The sequence below is a fragment of the Microtus pennsylvanicus genome, chromosome 5 (genome assembly GCF_037038515.1).
Source record: "Microtus pennsylvanicus isolate mMicPen1 chromosome 5, mMicPen1.hap1, whole genome shotgun sequence".
NCBI classification, from domain to species: domain Eukaryota; kingdom Metazoa; phylum Chordata; class Mammalia; order Rodentia; family Cricetidae; genus Microtus; species Microtus pennsylvanicus.
Window position 1 is genome coordinate 133,490,716 of NC_134583.1, and position 14,709 is coordinate 133,505,424.

At 45.2% G+C, this 14,709-nt stretch overlaps 1 protein-coding gene across 4 annotated transcripts in view; it reads left to right on the forward strand.

Annotated features, from left to right (window-relative positions):
* Positions 1-14,709, forward strand: part of Vti1a (vesicle transport through interaction with t-SNAREs 1A) — a 345,424-nt gene that overhangs the window by 217,772 nt on the left and 112,943 nt on the right. For 2 of the 4 annotated variants that reach the window (XM_075974426.1, XM_075974427.1), the window contains 2 exons: positions 2,314-2,384; positions 2,956-3,028. In XM_075974426.1, coding sequence (XP_075830541.1) covers positions 2,314-2,384; positions 2,956-3,021 — 137 coding nt within the window. In that variant the 3' untranslated portion in view covers positions 3,022-3,028. The remainder of the gene's footprint in view (positions 1-2,313; positions 2,385-2,955; positions 3,029-14,709) is intronic. The other 2 variants (XM_075974424.1, XM_075974425.1) reach the window with 1 other exon arrangement.

Here is a 14,709-nt window from a genome sequence, read left to right on the forward strand (position 1 = left end):
TGCTCTGTGGGTGCTGGGAACTGACATCTGGAAGAGCAGGCAGCAACTATAGAACCCCTGAGCCAGCTCTGCAGCCTTCCTGAATGCTTTACTGGTGTTTTCCATGAGTCTCTTTAACTTAAATAATTCAAGAAAGACCAAACTAACCATGTTGTAACTTTTAACTTAAATACTCCCTAATATCTAATACTCTCTGACAAATGATTGTATCAAAAGCAGTCTCCTCACTTTCTTTGTCTATTTTTTGTCCACAAGACCGACCATCTCTAATATGTCTGCCTGGGATTTTCTTTTTTGATATATTAAAATATAAGTAGCTAAGAAATGAAGGATTTTCTTCCCATCAAAAATGACCAGGGCCACATTTTTGCAAGTTTCTCCTCTCTTGCCAGATGGGCTTATACTTGTGCTGCTGGATCCTGTCCCGGAAATAAGGAGTTTGTGGGTGTGGCTGTGACTTCAAGAACAGCCCAACTCTTGATTCCTCGAGTAGAGGATTCTAGATAGATTCAGAGTGGAGTTTCCCTGGTGAACCTGACAGACTTGAGGCTTCTGGGTTTGCTTTCCAGGGCTGCCTTCTCTGGGGCTGTGCTCCACGGGCTTGGAAGAACAGTTTAACACTTGTTGGGTTTTTTCTCTCTACCACATTCTTTTGGTTCTTGATTCTTCCCATAAGTACTAATTGGGGTGTTAGACACAGCATTAATAATCTCTTTCCATTTGTTTGAACTCAAGTATTATAATACGGTCTATTTTAATAGGAAGTAGTATTAAATTGTGTTTTCCTGGAAAAAAATGGCTTTGTGGTCCTCCATATTGCAGACTTTTGTTATAAGTCTGGTGACAGTGAATGGGACTGAAAATAAAAAAACACTCAAAGCAGCTGTGTCTTGCAAGGTCAGACCATACCTAGTGCCTGGTCAGAAGAGAGACTGCCAGGGGATGGGCGAATGCGATCATACCTAGTGCCTGGTCAGAAGAGAGACTGCCAGGGGATGGGCGAATGCGATCATACCTAGTGCCGGGTCAGAAGAGAGACTGCCAGGGGATGGGCGAATGCGATCATAGTGTCAAGGTCAGATCATACCTAGTGCCGGGTCAGAAGAGAGACTGCCAGGGGATGGGCGAATGCGATCATACCTAGTGCCTGGTCAGAAGAGAGACTGCCAGGGGATGGGCGAATGCGATCATACCTAGTGCCTGGTCAGAAGAGAGACTGCCAGGGGATGGGCGAATGCGATCATACCTAGTGCCGGGTCAGAAGAGAGACTGCCAGGGGATGGGCGAATGCGATCATTGTGTCAAGGTCAGACCATACCTAGTGCCTGGTCAGAAGAGAGACTGCCAGGGGATGGGCGAATGCAATCACAGTGTCAGGGTCAGATCATACCTAGTGCCTGGTCAGAAGAGAGACTGCCAGGGGATGGGCGAATGCGATCATACCTAGTGCCTGGTCAGAAGAGAGACTGCCAGGGGATGGGCGAATGCGATCATACCTAGTGCCGGGTCAGAAGAGAGACTGCCAGGGGATGGGCGAATGCGATCATTGTGTCAAGGTCAGACCATACCTAGTGCCTGGTCAGAAGAGAGACTGCCAGGGGATGGGCGAATGCGATCATACCTAGTGCCGGGTCAGAAGAGAGACTGCCAGGGGATGGGCGAATGCGATCATTGTGGCAGGGAAGTCCTCACCACAGTCAGAGTGTGGCTTCCTAGGTGGTGTGGAGTGGTCCAGGAATTTGATTTGACTGGAGAATCCGCAGCAGCTCATAACACATGAACGCCCTCCTGCCTCCAGGACAGTGGAGGCAAAGGAATAGTCTCGCTACCACTAGCTGCAGTGGCTGCGGACTCTGAGAACTGCATGCATTAAAAGCACAACTTTTATAAATGGATGTTGGCTCACATAGGTAAATGATGCCGTAAGAGAGGGGCAGGACTCGTCCATTTTACTCTCAGTTTGTAAACTCAAACACTGTACAGTGATGACGTAAAAACCTGGGCTCTCCATCTTGCTGGGAACTTGTTTGAGTGGCCTTGAAAAAGTCACTTCACTGTTAACTCATTGATGCCATATTGTCCACAGCCTGCTTTTTGGATTTTAAATTGTACCCAGTCATCCTCAAGATAGATAAATTTACCAAAAACTGTTACGTATTTCAAATACTTTAATTGAAATGTATCTGGTATGTAAGGGACACTGCTTTCATCTTGGTTCTGTATCCATGATCACTCTGGTCCTTGTGGGGATGTGTTGGGTGACTATATGTACCCTATGCTACCATTCCTGACATTTTATTTTCTTTTCCATAGAGCAAATCGGCCAAGAGATGTTGGAAAACCTTAGTCATGACAGAGAAAAGATACAGCGGGCACGTGAGCGAGTGAGTACGAATCATACCATCATTTACATGTTCCTGAATTCATTGGGATGGACGCCAGACAGTGACGGTGTAGCTGTAAGAGATCTAAGAAAGACGAGGGTGAACAAGGGCCACGTATAGGAAGAGAAAGCAAGAGCTCGAGATGGTGGACGAGGTAGCCGACTCTGCTCATCTCAGAGTGCCCTCTGTGGTAAGAAACAGGCCACTGAGGTAGCTTTGGGTGCATCAGTCTTTCAGAACAAAGATTGTGAAAATAGAAAATACCCTCTCTCTTCCTCAGCTTCCTTTCCTTTGCGTTTGTAGTTTTAGGACTTTGCACATTCATGTATTAATGAATGTTAAACCCTGAACCACGTGTGAGGCATTTGCTTTATATCCTGTCCAGGTATCCACTTTAAATCTTCTCAGGTCGTCCTCTGAATCTAGGAACTGAGTCTGTGTGAGCATCACAAATGCCTCTTACTGTTGTCTCCTGGGAAACTCAGCTATCATTCAGCATGTGCTTTAGACCCCTCTGAGTGCTGATGCTTCATTCTGCTTTATTTTGTTCCCACCACACTTTCCCCTTTAGCTCCGGGAAACAGATGCAAACTTGGGGAAAAGCTCCAGAATCCTGACAGGGATGTTGCGAAGGTAAGAGCCAGGTAGGGAGTGACCTTCTGTTTCTCTCTTTTTAACTGTTTCCGCCACACTGGGATGGAGCATTTTACAAGCTCCTGGGTTCTTCTCTTCCCTCCAAGGCTATATCAACACCCTTTTGAAATAACAGGGCACTGTTTTTAACCCTTTTGTGGGTTACCCACGTGGCTAACTCAGATTAGAGACAAGGCTTGAGCTGGAGGGCTTACCTCAAGCTATAGAAAAAAATTAGGGTTAGACAAGAAGCATTTTTTTTTCATAGCCTGAGGAAGGCCCATGGCAGGAGCACACTGACTTTCCTCTCAATTCTGACTGAGGAAATGCAGGCCTTCCATCATCCGGAGAACTCTGGGTACCAGCTTTACTTGTCGTCTGTTTCATTGCTGAGAAAAGGCTGCTTAGGGAAGCATTGTGACTTCATGCACATGCTTCAAGATGATTTATAGGACTGTCACAGTTATCAGAATAATCTTTTAAGTACTGTGTGTGACTAAACTTTGACTGATGGAAAATTTTTAGAAAAATATAAAAAGGTAAATAAAGATGGGTAATATTCTAAGTCTATTCTGAACTTAATTATTTTCCACTAGTACTCTACGAAGCGAAAAGGTCCTCTGGTGTTGGAGGTCCTTCTGTCTATATGTTGCTTTTATTGGTTAATGAATAAAAGAACTGCTTTGGGCCTATATCAGAGCTTAGGGGAACAGAACCAGGCAGGGAAAACTAAACAGAATGCTGGGAAGAAGAAGAAGGCAGTGTCAGAGAGACGCCGTGGAGCCGCCAGAGTCAGACATGCCAAATCTTTGCCAGTAAGCCACTGCCACGTGGTGATATACAGATTAATAGAAATGGGTTAAATTAATATAAGAGCTAGCCAATAAGAATCTAGAGCTAATGGGCCAAGCAGTGATTTAATTAATACAGTTTCTGTGTGATTATTTCGGGAGTATGGGCGGCTGGGAACAAACAAGCGACCCCTTCTCCAACAGTCCTCTACCACGGTCATGTTGGTGTGGAGTGAGATGGCTGATGAGTGAGTGTTGAGAGTGACCCTAGAAAAGGAACTCTTCTCTTGAGACAGCTGCACTGACAAGCTAGCGCCCTCTGGCCATGGACCCTGTACAGTACTTTCCTACAGCTGTGTCGTGTGCTGAACGTCGATTTTGTAAGAATCAAGTAAATGTATAATTGTGACATGTCAGGAGCTGATGTAATTTCTCTGTGACTCCATCAGTGGTACCCCCAAGTTCCTAGGGCATCACCAACCAAGTTTTCCTCCACCCTTCTTTTCCCTGGAGGTGCCACCCTAACTGTGACCCAAAGTCTGTGGGTTCTCTGCATAAGAGCTGTAGGTAAATGGCCTAAGAGAAACTGAAAGTTCACAGAGAAGAGATTCTTCCATGCCTAAAGGCAGTACAAAGGAAGGAGAGCTTCCTCTTCCCGGGGAGGGCCTGCCATATGAGCTGTAACGAGCATTCTGCATATGCCTCCATTTTGTCACATCTCATTAAAGAGTCCTCCGGCATTCTGTCGATCGAGCTGTCCAGAAATCATTCATCATTTTTAGTGTAAAAAAAATCATGTGGTTATTTAAATAATATCATATTAATGTTAAAGTTCAGCTGTCACTTGATGGTATGGCTTAATCAGATGTAGCATTTAGGAAAAATAGTTTATTCCAGCTCTTCATGGCTTTCAGGTTGGCAGATTCAAATAAGGATTTATGGCTTTCTAAGCCAATGTGCTTCTGCCCACATTTCTGCTTGATGTACCTCACCCCTTAGTACAGGACACTGCCGACAGTTATCTCAACAAATAGAGCATCCTTTCATATTGTGTTTGAATAAATTTGCAAGTCATTTAGAGAGGGTGAAAGCGCAAACAACTTGTGCAGCCTTTGGGCTTTCTGGAGGGAAGTCACACTCCGTAGGGGACTCTACATGCTTGCTGGGGACAGTGACTCCAGTGCGGTCAGTCTACTTGGGCTTCCCTTTGTAGGCCAGCTCAGCCTCCACCATCTCGCCTCCTTTCAGGATGTGTAAGAGGATGGATGGCAATAAGAATCCCCAGCTGGGCATAACCTTGCTGTGCCCATCACCTTGTTACAGGGTCCTTTGGTGTTCCATGTAGGACAGGTTTTTTTTTTGCTAGACACAGCTGGCATGTGGGTGTCTACAAGACAGCTAGTAAGGTACTTTTTCAGTCAGGGCTATAACTCAGACTTTGGGAACCAAATACAGAGTGGTGGTTTAGGGTTTTTATTTCTCATTACTCTCCAACATGTTGGGCAGATGATTTTCTGTATGGGAAAATGCAAACATTTTTGCCATGACTTCGTTATTTGAGACTTAATTCCTGAAAAGTAAGTCTCTTAAATTGGGACCAGTGCTTTTTCGTGTGCTACAAACTTTTGCTCAGTTCTCTGGCTGATGCTTTGCCCCGTTCTATTCCTGGTTCCCATGGCATTTGTTTCCCAGCTCTGAGGAGGTGGATTGCAGAAGAAGGCACATTCTCCACCCCACTGAGGTGGCTCCCACTGAGACTGCATAGCAACAGGCGCTTATGGCTAAAGGAAGAGTGTAGTGTTGAACCTTTGCTCACACCTCATCTTCACAGGTGTGGAAAGAAGAGTGTGTGTGGATGGCACATCTGCCTGGGAACATATAAGTCCTCTGGTTTTCATACGGGAAACTCTGTGTGCCTAAGAATAAGTACAAACTGGAGAATTCTTCTAAAGATTACTAGTTGTTTTAATTTTTGTTTTCAAATCTGTACAATAAACATAAATAACAAGATATAATCCATAATATACATCATGTCACCTAACAGTGACTAGTCTATTGCAAAGACAGGGATCCATATTCATCTGTACAGAGTCTGTACCCGGTTCTACTTAGCCATCTATGAGACTGGCCAGCATCAGTAAGCAGCAAAGTTTGCAGGACCCAGCAGCCTCTAAACCACCCAGCACCCATGCCTCTTAATTTTTTATTAGCGTCCTTCCTTCCCTCTATGTGCCTATTTTTTCTTTCCACTTTTTCACTGCTTATTCATGTCTTCAGTAAATATTTAATGTCTGTGTGCATAGCCCAGGGATGCAGAAATAATACAAGCACACCTTTCTTTGCTTTCACAGTGCTTCATGTAGAGAGATGTGTGCTCACAAATGTAGCCCAGGAATCCCCTGACTCTTGAGGAAGCTGCTCCTGCTCCTCCTCCGGCTGTTCCTGCAGCTCCTCTAGAAGGACTCCAGAAACACAGACGCGGGGCGGGGGGGCGGGGGCACACACTATGGTTTACATGGCTTATAAAAATACTATGATGGGAGAAAATAGGGAAATAGAATGTGGTTTGTTTAATCATAAACTGAAAAATGTTTCACAAGAAATTAAGTTATACAGAAAATATTGACATGTCTGTTAGTGAAACAACTGATCCAGTCAAGCAGAAATTCTCTTTCATGTAGCTACACCATCTTGCCAAAGAAAGAAAACAAAGGGGAAGATTGGTCTGTTCGGATTTATAATAGGAAAACATGACATCAGAATGAAGCCATAGCTGATTCCTGGAAAGTCATTTTTCTTTTCTCTTGACATAGATGGAGAGCTACCTCGAACAGATTGTTCATTTCCTGACTCTCTAGACAGACTTTAAATAAAGTGGGATTCAGATAATAGTGAAGATGGCTACAAAACAAACAGCCATTCATGTGGTAACTGGAGACCCGGAATGGATTTCTCATTGCTCTCACAAAGCGTGATTATTGTCATTGGTTGTCCTCAGGTGTGGTGGGTGTCACTGGGCTCAAGTGTCTCTTCCCATGTGTGTATGTCTGTGTGTCTGTGTGTTAGCGAACACATGTGTTTTCACTGGGAATTCTATTTTCTCTCTCTTTTTTTTAACTGGGATTCTTATTATATCAAATAGTGATGAGAATCAATAAAAATGAAATTAGAGATTTTCAAGACTTCTATTCAGAATGAAAGGAAATTATAATTCTGTTCCTTTCACCTCCCGAGAAGGGAAAAATACTCATCATTTGTCATTACTAGCTTCTTTTCAAGAAATACCAAATTCCCATAGAATGTAGCCAAGGCATAGTCTGGGAGCTCCCTTGGCATGAAGTTGAGAGACATGTTACAAGCGTATATGCCAGGGTTCCTTATTACCCATGCCATTGCCAGGATCACGGCAGAAAACAGTTTCTGTGTGACGAGCTCGGTGTCCCACACTGTACCATAGTTCAGTGGTGAGGTCTGTGTCCTGGTGGCACCTGGGAGTCCTTTCACAGGGGCCCTTTTCAGTGTGTCTCCTGCAGCTTCGCTGTGAGAGAAGGGAGCAGACAGCTGCAAGCACAGGACACCCCCCCAACCCACCCCCCCTGCACTGGCTAGAATACATTGGCGCGTGTGCTGGTTTTGCAGCTCCTTCAGTCTGGGGAGCAACAGTTCCTTTCCTTGAAATCACATTTTGCCTCTAAACATGCCCCTCTACGGAGCACCAATGTCCTCACAGGCAGACGACCATTACCAGTGTTTGGTGATGGCGCTGAAAACATAGAGTGAGCCCTGCTAGGCCCTGCTTTGGGGATGTGCTCCAGTCCCATGTGCCAAAGAAGTCTCTTGCAACTGTGCTCCTGGGGAGCCTTTAGGGTTGTTATTTTTGAGCATTAATTGGAGCCAATAAAAACCAACAGTGTGTCATAGGAATGCCTGTTCTCCCTGTTCCTGCCAGTGGTTGGCGAACATCGTGGTAAGAAAATGTTATTTTTGCGTCTAGTGCTATATCACCCGGGGCCTTATCCTCACTGGAGAAAACAGATGCAGTTTTGTTTAATTATTAAGAACGACATTCTGCGTGGGCCCGGAGAGAGGCATGTGGTAAGAGTAGCTGTGTGCTCAGTTGGCTGCTTCCTGTTGTTAACCATTGCGAGGCTCTTCTCCTTGCCTCAGTTTCCTCACTCACAAAATAGGGATGGCAAGTTTCTCCCTCACAAATGCTGATGCGAGTTCCCCGAGACAGTGCATGTAACGGTGCCGGGGGCTTGGAAGGTTTCAGTAAGGTTTGTTATTCCCATTCTCATCAGTGCTTTGAAAGCAAGCAAACGTGAGAGCATTAGCTAAAATCAGTGCTAATTAAGACTTTTTTTAGGTGTGCACATTTTAACTTGGCATTTTAAATTTTCCTTCTTTTCACTTTCTAGCTTCCCAAAGGATTTTTAGATAATTGTAAATTGGTGGTATTATATTGATTCCCGCTCATGCCGACTGTTCTGAGGGGAAGTCCCTATTTGTTCTCTGAGACTCTTCCCTCCTCCTTTATATGTTAATATGTGATTGGCTGCTTTGTCCACTACCCTCCTCCTTTATATGTTAATATGTGATTGGCTGCTTTGTCCACTACCAAGCAAAATGAGCATTTTCCTGCTGCAGCCACTGCTGCCCTCAGCCCGGGCCCACTTAGCTTCATCTCCAAGATCTGTCGCTGGACAAACACCAGGTCCCCATGACAGCTGACGATTTCTTCCCCCTAGCACTAGTTAGACTCCTCCCTGGTGTGAGTATTTGCTGGGCTGGTCACTCCTCCCTGGTGTGAGTATTTGCTGGGCTGGTCAGTCCTCCCTGGTGTGAGTATTTGCTGGGCTGGTCACTCCTCCCTGGTGTGAGTATTTGCTGGGCTGGTCAGTCCTCCCTGGTGTGAGTATTTGCTGGGCTGGTCACTCCTCCCTGGTGTGAGTATTTGCTGGGCTGGTCAGTCCTCCCTGGTGTGAGTATTTGCTGGGCTGGTCACTCCTCCCTGGTGTGAGTATTTGCTGGGCTGGTCACTCCTCCCTGGTGTGAGTATTTGCTGGGCTGGTCACTCCTCCCTGGTGTGAGTATTTGCTGGGCTGGTCAGTCCTCCCTGGTGTGAGTATTTGCTGGGCTGGTCAGTCCTCCCTGGTGTGAGTATTTGCTGGGCTGGTCAGTCCTCCCTGGTGTGAGTATTTGCTGGGCTGGTCACTCCTCCCTGGTGTGAGTATTTGCTGGGCTGGTCACTCCTCCCTGGTGTATTTGCTGGGCTGGTCACTCCTCCATGCAATGCTCCCCCTTTGCCTTCCATCCTGGACAGAATGTTCTGGGTGTAAGTGACAGAAATGGAGACCAAACTGGCCAGACACAAAGGAAGGGATAAATGCTACCTCATGTTTGACTTAACAGACCAAGGACAGCTTTGATTTCAGGTGTCCTGAAGTCTAGGGTTCAAATGCCGCCATTAGTACGGGACCTTGATCCTGACTACTCTCACCTCTCCTAGGAGGGGGCCTGTCCCTCTGCGGGGACTAAATCTTGCCACCTTCTCTAGCTTTCTCTGTGACAGTCAATGGAAAGAACTGTATATAAGATTTGGGGTTTGTTTCTTCCTCCTCCTCCTTTTGGTTCTGACTGGTTCTAGTCAGAAAAGGTCGTAGCCACGATCTGATGTCCTGTTCTGAGTACAGACCACGGCTGGGAATGTGGGAATCCAAGAGAGCCAGCTGACAGAACACAGCTCTCACCTTCATCCTGCTCCAGTGGAGCATCCGTCTCTCCTCACCAGGCCCAGGTCTTAGTCACGTGGCCTTGCTGAATCCTCCAATAACATGACCCACCCATAGACTAGCATGAACTCACTTCATTCCGTGAGCTTCAGGCATGTCATCAACCGCTGTGTCTCAGCTCTCTGTCAGACCTTTTCATTGCGCCCTCCCCACAGTATGGGACAGCCAGCTGAAACAAGGCAGGGGGAAGTAAAACTGAGAGAACCAGCACCCCAGGAAGACAGCACGCAGAGACTGTGAGTTTCCACCGGACACCAGCACAGACCCACACAGAGGTCGAGAAATCCCTGCTCGGAAAGAGGACAGAAGTGGGCGCTGGTAGCCAGTAGTCTACTGGGGAGCGAGGACATGCTGTCAGCCTTTTGGGGGACTTTTTAAGAGGAGTGTGCCGCTCCTCTTGACTGACAGCTTCTGGGGTTTGGGGGAGCCCTCATATTCAGCACAGGGCCATGGTGCTGTATGACAAGCCTTGGAGGAATGAGGGAGAATAGTTGCAAGGCTGTCTCCCAGTTCCCATGGGTACACTTTAATTGAAACCATACAAGCTTTTACTTCTGGCACTTTGGCCACACGTAAGCATGTCCATCCAGAGGTTTGCTGAGCACCTGTGCACCGAGATTTCTGCCCATCATCTCATCTCAATAGAAAGGCAACTTACACTTTTTCTCCGTTGTGAGCCACAATTTGACCAAATTCTTGGATTGCCTTTCTCTTCCGCTGTCCTTTCTTCCCGCATGCATGCCATACTTTAATGTGGCTGAGTGGTGGGAACTCTTTGCCTTCACCATCAATGCCTTCTTTGAACGCAGCCTTGAGCTGTTAACTCAAAGCAAGACGCCCAAGGCCTTCCTTATAAACAAGTAATGGAGTCTTCGCCCTCCCCCCTTGTAAGTGGCTATTTATTAACGTATACCATCACTGAACAACAGCATCTTACAATTCCAGGCCCCTGCCATCCCGCCGCTGCCGGCTCCATTGTGGGTTGAGGGAGGCCTTTCACACCTGTTTCACTGAATGCTAGAGGTGAGGACAATAGCCCGGCTTCATAAATCCAGGGTGAGAGTGTCTCCCGTGCACCCCTTCTCTGCTGCCAACACCCCTGCCTCCCCGACCACCACCATGGTTTTTTGTTTGAACACTCACGTTGTAGATTAGCGTATTCACACATCAATTCTAAAAGGATTTCTGTGTTATGAGACCGCACAAAGCCAGCTCAGTAACGGCTCGTGCACAGCGCAGGTGGTCAAGCCTCGCTGCCACCCAGATCAAAAGTCAAACGACTGTGAAGCTGCTTTTCAAAGTGCCGTTAGGGAGACAAGGCAACGTTTATCTGCACGACAAGAGCAAGTTATAGATATACATCACAAACTAGAGCACAAATCCGGGCTTCAGAACCTCAGCGTAAAGAGCCTAACACTAACAGTTCTCAGGGCGTCGCTGGCATGTTTTTGTTTTCTCTTTATATAATTTTTTCTATAAAATTAGTATCTTACTGTGCAGCAATTGATAATTATTACTTATGCTTCACTACCATGCCTAAAGTAGCTAAGAATCTTTTAAAGCCACCTTTAGGGCAGGAAATGCTCTGTTTCATGGCTGCCTTGTATTTTTTCAGCAGAATTTAAAGACAGATTCCTATTTATACCACACAAGCAGGTTTGTCTGTTGTAAACAAAGTTAAGTGCTGGGAATTGTGCCTTTCCAGAAATGGTTTCCAGGGAAGCCATAATAGGAAACAACTGTGGATCACTGGAGACTCTGTCATCTAGGTATTAAGAAAGAATTCGTTACTTTTCTAGTGGAAAAAAAATCAACAAAACTGTTGGTTCAGAAACACATTTAATATGCAAAAATGAAATAAAAATATTTCTTAAATTATGAACTTTGAGGTTGTAATTTTTTATTTTAAATTGTCTCTGACATTCCTTGACAAGATAGCAGCTGACATGAAAGGAGAAATAATCTTTTTTTTTTTAACCCCAATAGTCTTTATTAAAGAATTTGTAAAACTCAAAAACAAAAAAAAGGAGTCTTCTTTGGCAAAGTTCTGTAAAGAACTTTAGATCTGGCATGTGAATGTCTTTGGGAAACGCCAGGATGATAAATTTGAGGTGAGTTTGAGAAGGAGAGTTGAACAAAGCTGTCGAGCGCTCTGTGTTCTGACCCCTCGTGGTTTTATGATGAGGGAAATTATGCTGACATTTCCATCCCAAGCTGGTTAAGGCATTAGAGGAACGCCCCCACATGCCCTGCAGAAACCACACTCTCTCTCAAGCCTTAAAAACTAGTTCCTTTCCTGGGCTGGCTCCCCTGAGTTTCTGAAGCACTGCACTTTTCTGAATGTGTGTGTGTGTGTGTGTGTGTGTGTGTGTGTGTGTGTGTGTGTGTGTGTGTGTGTATACATGTCCATATGCATCTCTGGTAATTTTCTTCTAAACTTCCATAATATTTTCAAATTTAGGACATGGTCCCACACCATGTCCTAAAGTGTTGAGGGATGAGGCAGCTGTGAATGGTGCCCACATCCTAGCTAGATAGCATTGCAATTCGATTGCCCTCATTCTTCTGAAGTGTGCTGGCGTAAAAGCAGCACCGGTATTGACTCTGACCCAAAAGGATGCAAGGAGGCCTTGCTTGGTAAATCAGATTGCTGTCAGGAAGATGTCCATAAGGCTGTGTCATGACAGTTAAAATATAACGGGACTGCCGGGCGGTGGTGGCGCACGCCTTTAATCCCAGCACTCGGGAGGCAGAGGCAGGCGGATCTCTGTGAGTTCGAGACCAGCTTGGTCTACAGAGCTAGTTCCAGGACAGGCTCCAAAGCCACAGAGAAACCCTGTCTCGAAAAACCAAAAAAAAAAAAAAAAAAAAAAATATAACGGGACTGTAGTTAGCTGGGGCTATGCGTGGTCTCATCTAAGGTGGTCTTTGTAAAACTAAACTGATAGCATTATGGTCTTTATATTCATAGACAAGAACTGCAGGCTGGGTGATTTTATAAAGAATGAGTGTGTATGTGGCACACCGTTCCTGAAGCTGAGACTACATGAGCTTGACATCAGCACCCGTTCAGTCTGTGTCTGACCCTGCTGCACCGAAACGGGCAGAGAGCCTCACGTGGCATGGCAGAGCATGTGTGCTAGCTTTAGTCTCTTATTCCTCCCTGCCACTCACTCCTCATGGCAGCCCCATCTTCTAGACTCCAAATTCTGCCTAAGCCCCAGGAGTCTCACCTACAAACACCAGCAACATGAAGACAGGCATCCAACTCATAGACTTTTGGGGAACATGTTCCAACCATAGCTGTAACAGACATCACCTGTAGAAATTATGTCTGATCCATGTCCTCCCACCAAGATAGGGCAAAATGTGGGCCAATCAGCTTGGGTTTAGCTTGTGTTGTGTCGGCTGTAATAGTATCAGCATCTTCTTCAATGTGAATATCAATGTTTTACCTGATATTCTCTTAGAACTGTGGCCTTGGGTGGCTAAGTTCACAGTAACTTGGTTACTTGGTGAGTGAGAAATCAAGGGGAAGACAGATGTCACGGAAGATGAGGAAGAGCGCATCCCTTGTCCCTGCGGAGGCAAATGAGACTCCACAGCCTAATTCTTCACCCACGTGGAGCACAGCAGGCCCTGCTAGGGCAGCTTCAGTTTAGTGGCTCCTAGCAGCAGACCTTGGTCACCAGGGTGGTGTTAGCCAGCTCTGTTTTGACAGCAACCCTGTTGAGGGCACATAGACCGCTATTGATCTGCTCACAAAGTTAATGACCCAACTTCAGGTTGGCCTTCACCTTAAACTTAACTTGCTAAGAAAGCTTTTTAATTGTGGTGGAACTTAAAGTTCCCTCTAAGAGTCCAGACAGTTTGCAATCACTTAAGTAATTCTAATTGTAAGCAATTATGGAAAGAAAACCCTTTTTATGTGTTAGAAAACTATTAGGAATTTTCCCATGCCTCACTAAAGTTACATATTTAGAAAACTTCCTGGCCTTTGAAATAATATTGCACATTATTATTGTATAGTGTGCATGTGATTCGTGCGGAAAAGCAAAGAACATTGGCAGAGTACGTGGATTGCTTTATTATATTGTTCAGTTGATAAGTATATCACTTAAAATACTGAATTTTTCTATATTTCTCTCTGAATGGCCGTATAGAAAGTCAGTCTGTTGAAAACTCGCCCAGCCCATAAAGAAAGCACTCATTTTCTATCCGGTACACATGATCTGAAGCGACAGCCCGTTTGGTCTTTTAATCTGTGTGTTCAAGGCCAGGCTATTTATATGGGCAATGTTTAAAGCTTCTGTATAAAAGAGAGAAAAGAATATTTTATTTATTCACCGGGGTTTTTTATGTGCCTAGGAATTGCATAGATAAAGTATTGTCAAGCGCGTGGATCTGGGGAAGATAAAAGGTCTCTTATTTTATAAGGCTTTATGTAAGCCTTTCGAATGCACGGTTTTCTCATGGCTAGAATTTTAAAATAAAACATTATTTCACTATTATAAACCAGAGTCTGATGTAGGCATTTTTCCCTACCTTGAATTACATGTTAAATTATGCATTTAAGGTTTTTTTTTTTTAACTACATTTTACCCTCTGCGTTTCAACAGCTCCATCGTTGGATGAATTGATTTACCAATCCCCACTTTAGTGTCAGGCAACCACTTAATGACTGGAATACTGAATATTAAGCAGGAGTGCGAAGCTGATTAACCAGCCTTAATAAACACAGAGTGAAAGGCATTACCTGGTTTCATAACACATTACCGTGAAGATGAAAAGTATTTGCTTCTTCCTCTTAGAGGCCTTTGCTAAGCCAGAAGCCTGAAAGGAAGGGCATGTTTGAACTCAAGGGTCTCCGGAGCCAAATGAGATTCTGGGTGAGCATTAGCTACTGTTAGCTTTGCCATGCCAGGCCAAGGCACAGCTTTCCCTGGCTGGAGCATTCCCAAGCTATCATAGCCATTAGACAGGTGGGGAATAAATATTGTAGAGTAGTGGAGCATTTGAAGAGAAGCTTCAGATCCGGGCGACTCAGTTTGGACAGGCTTCAGTTGGAGCAAACAGGTGTTCCTGGGAAGAAGCGTTCTTAGATGGCTG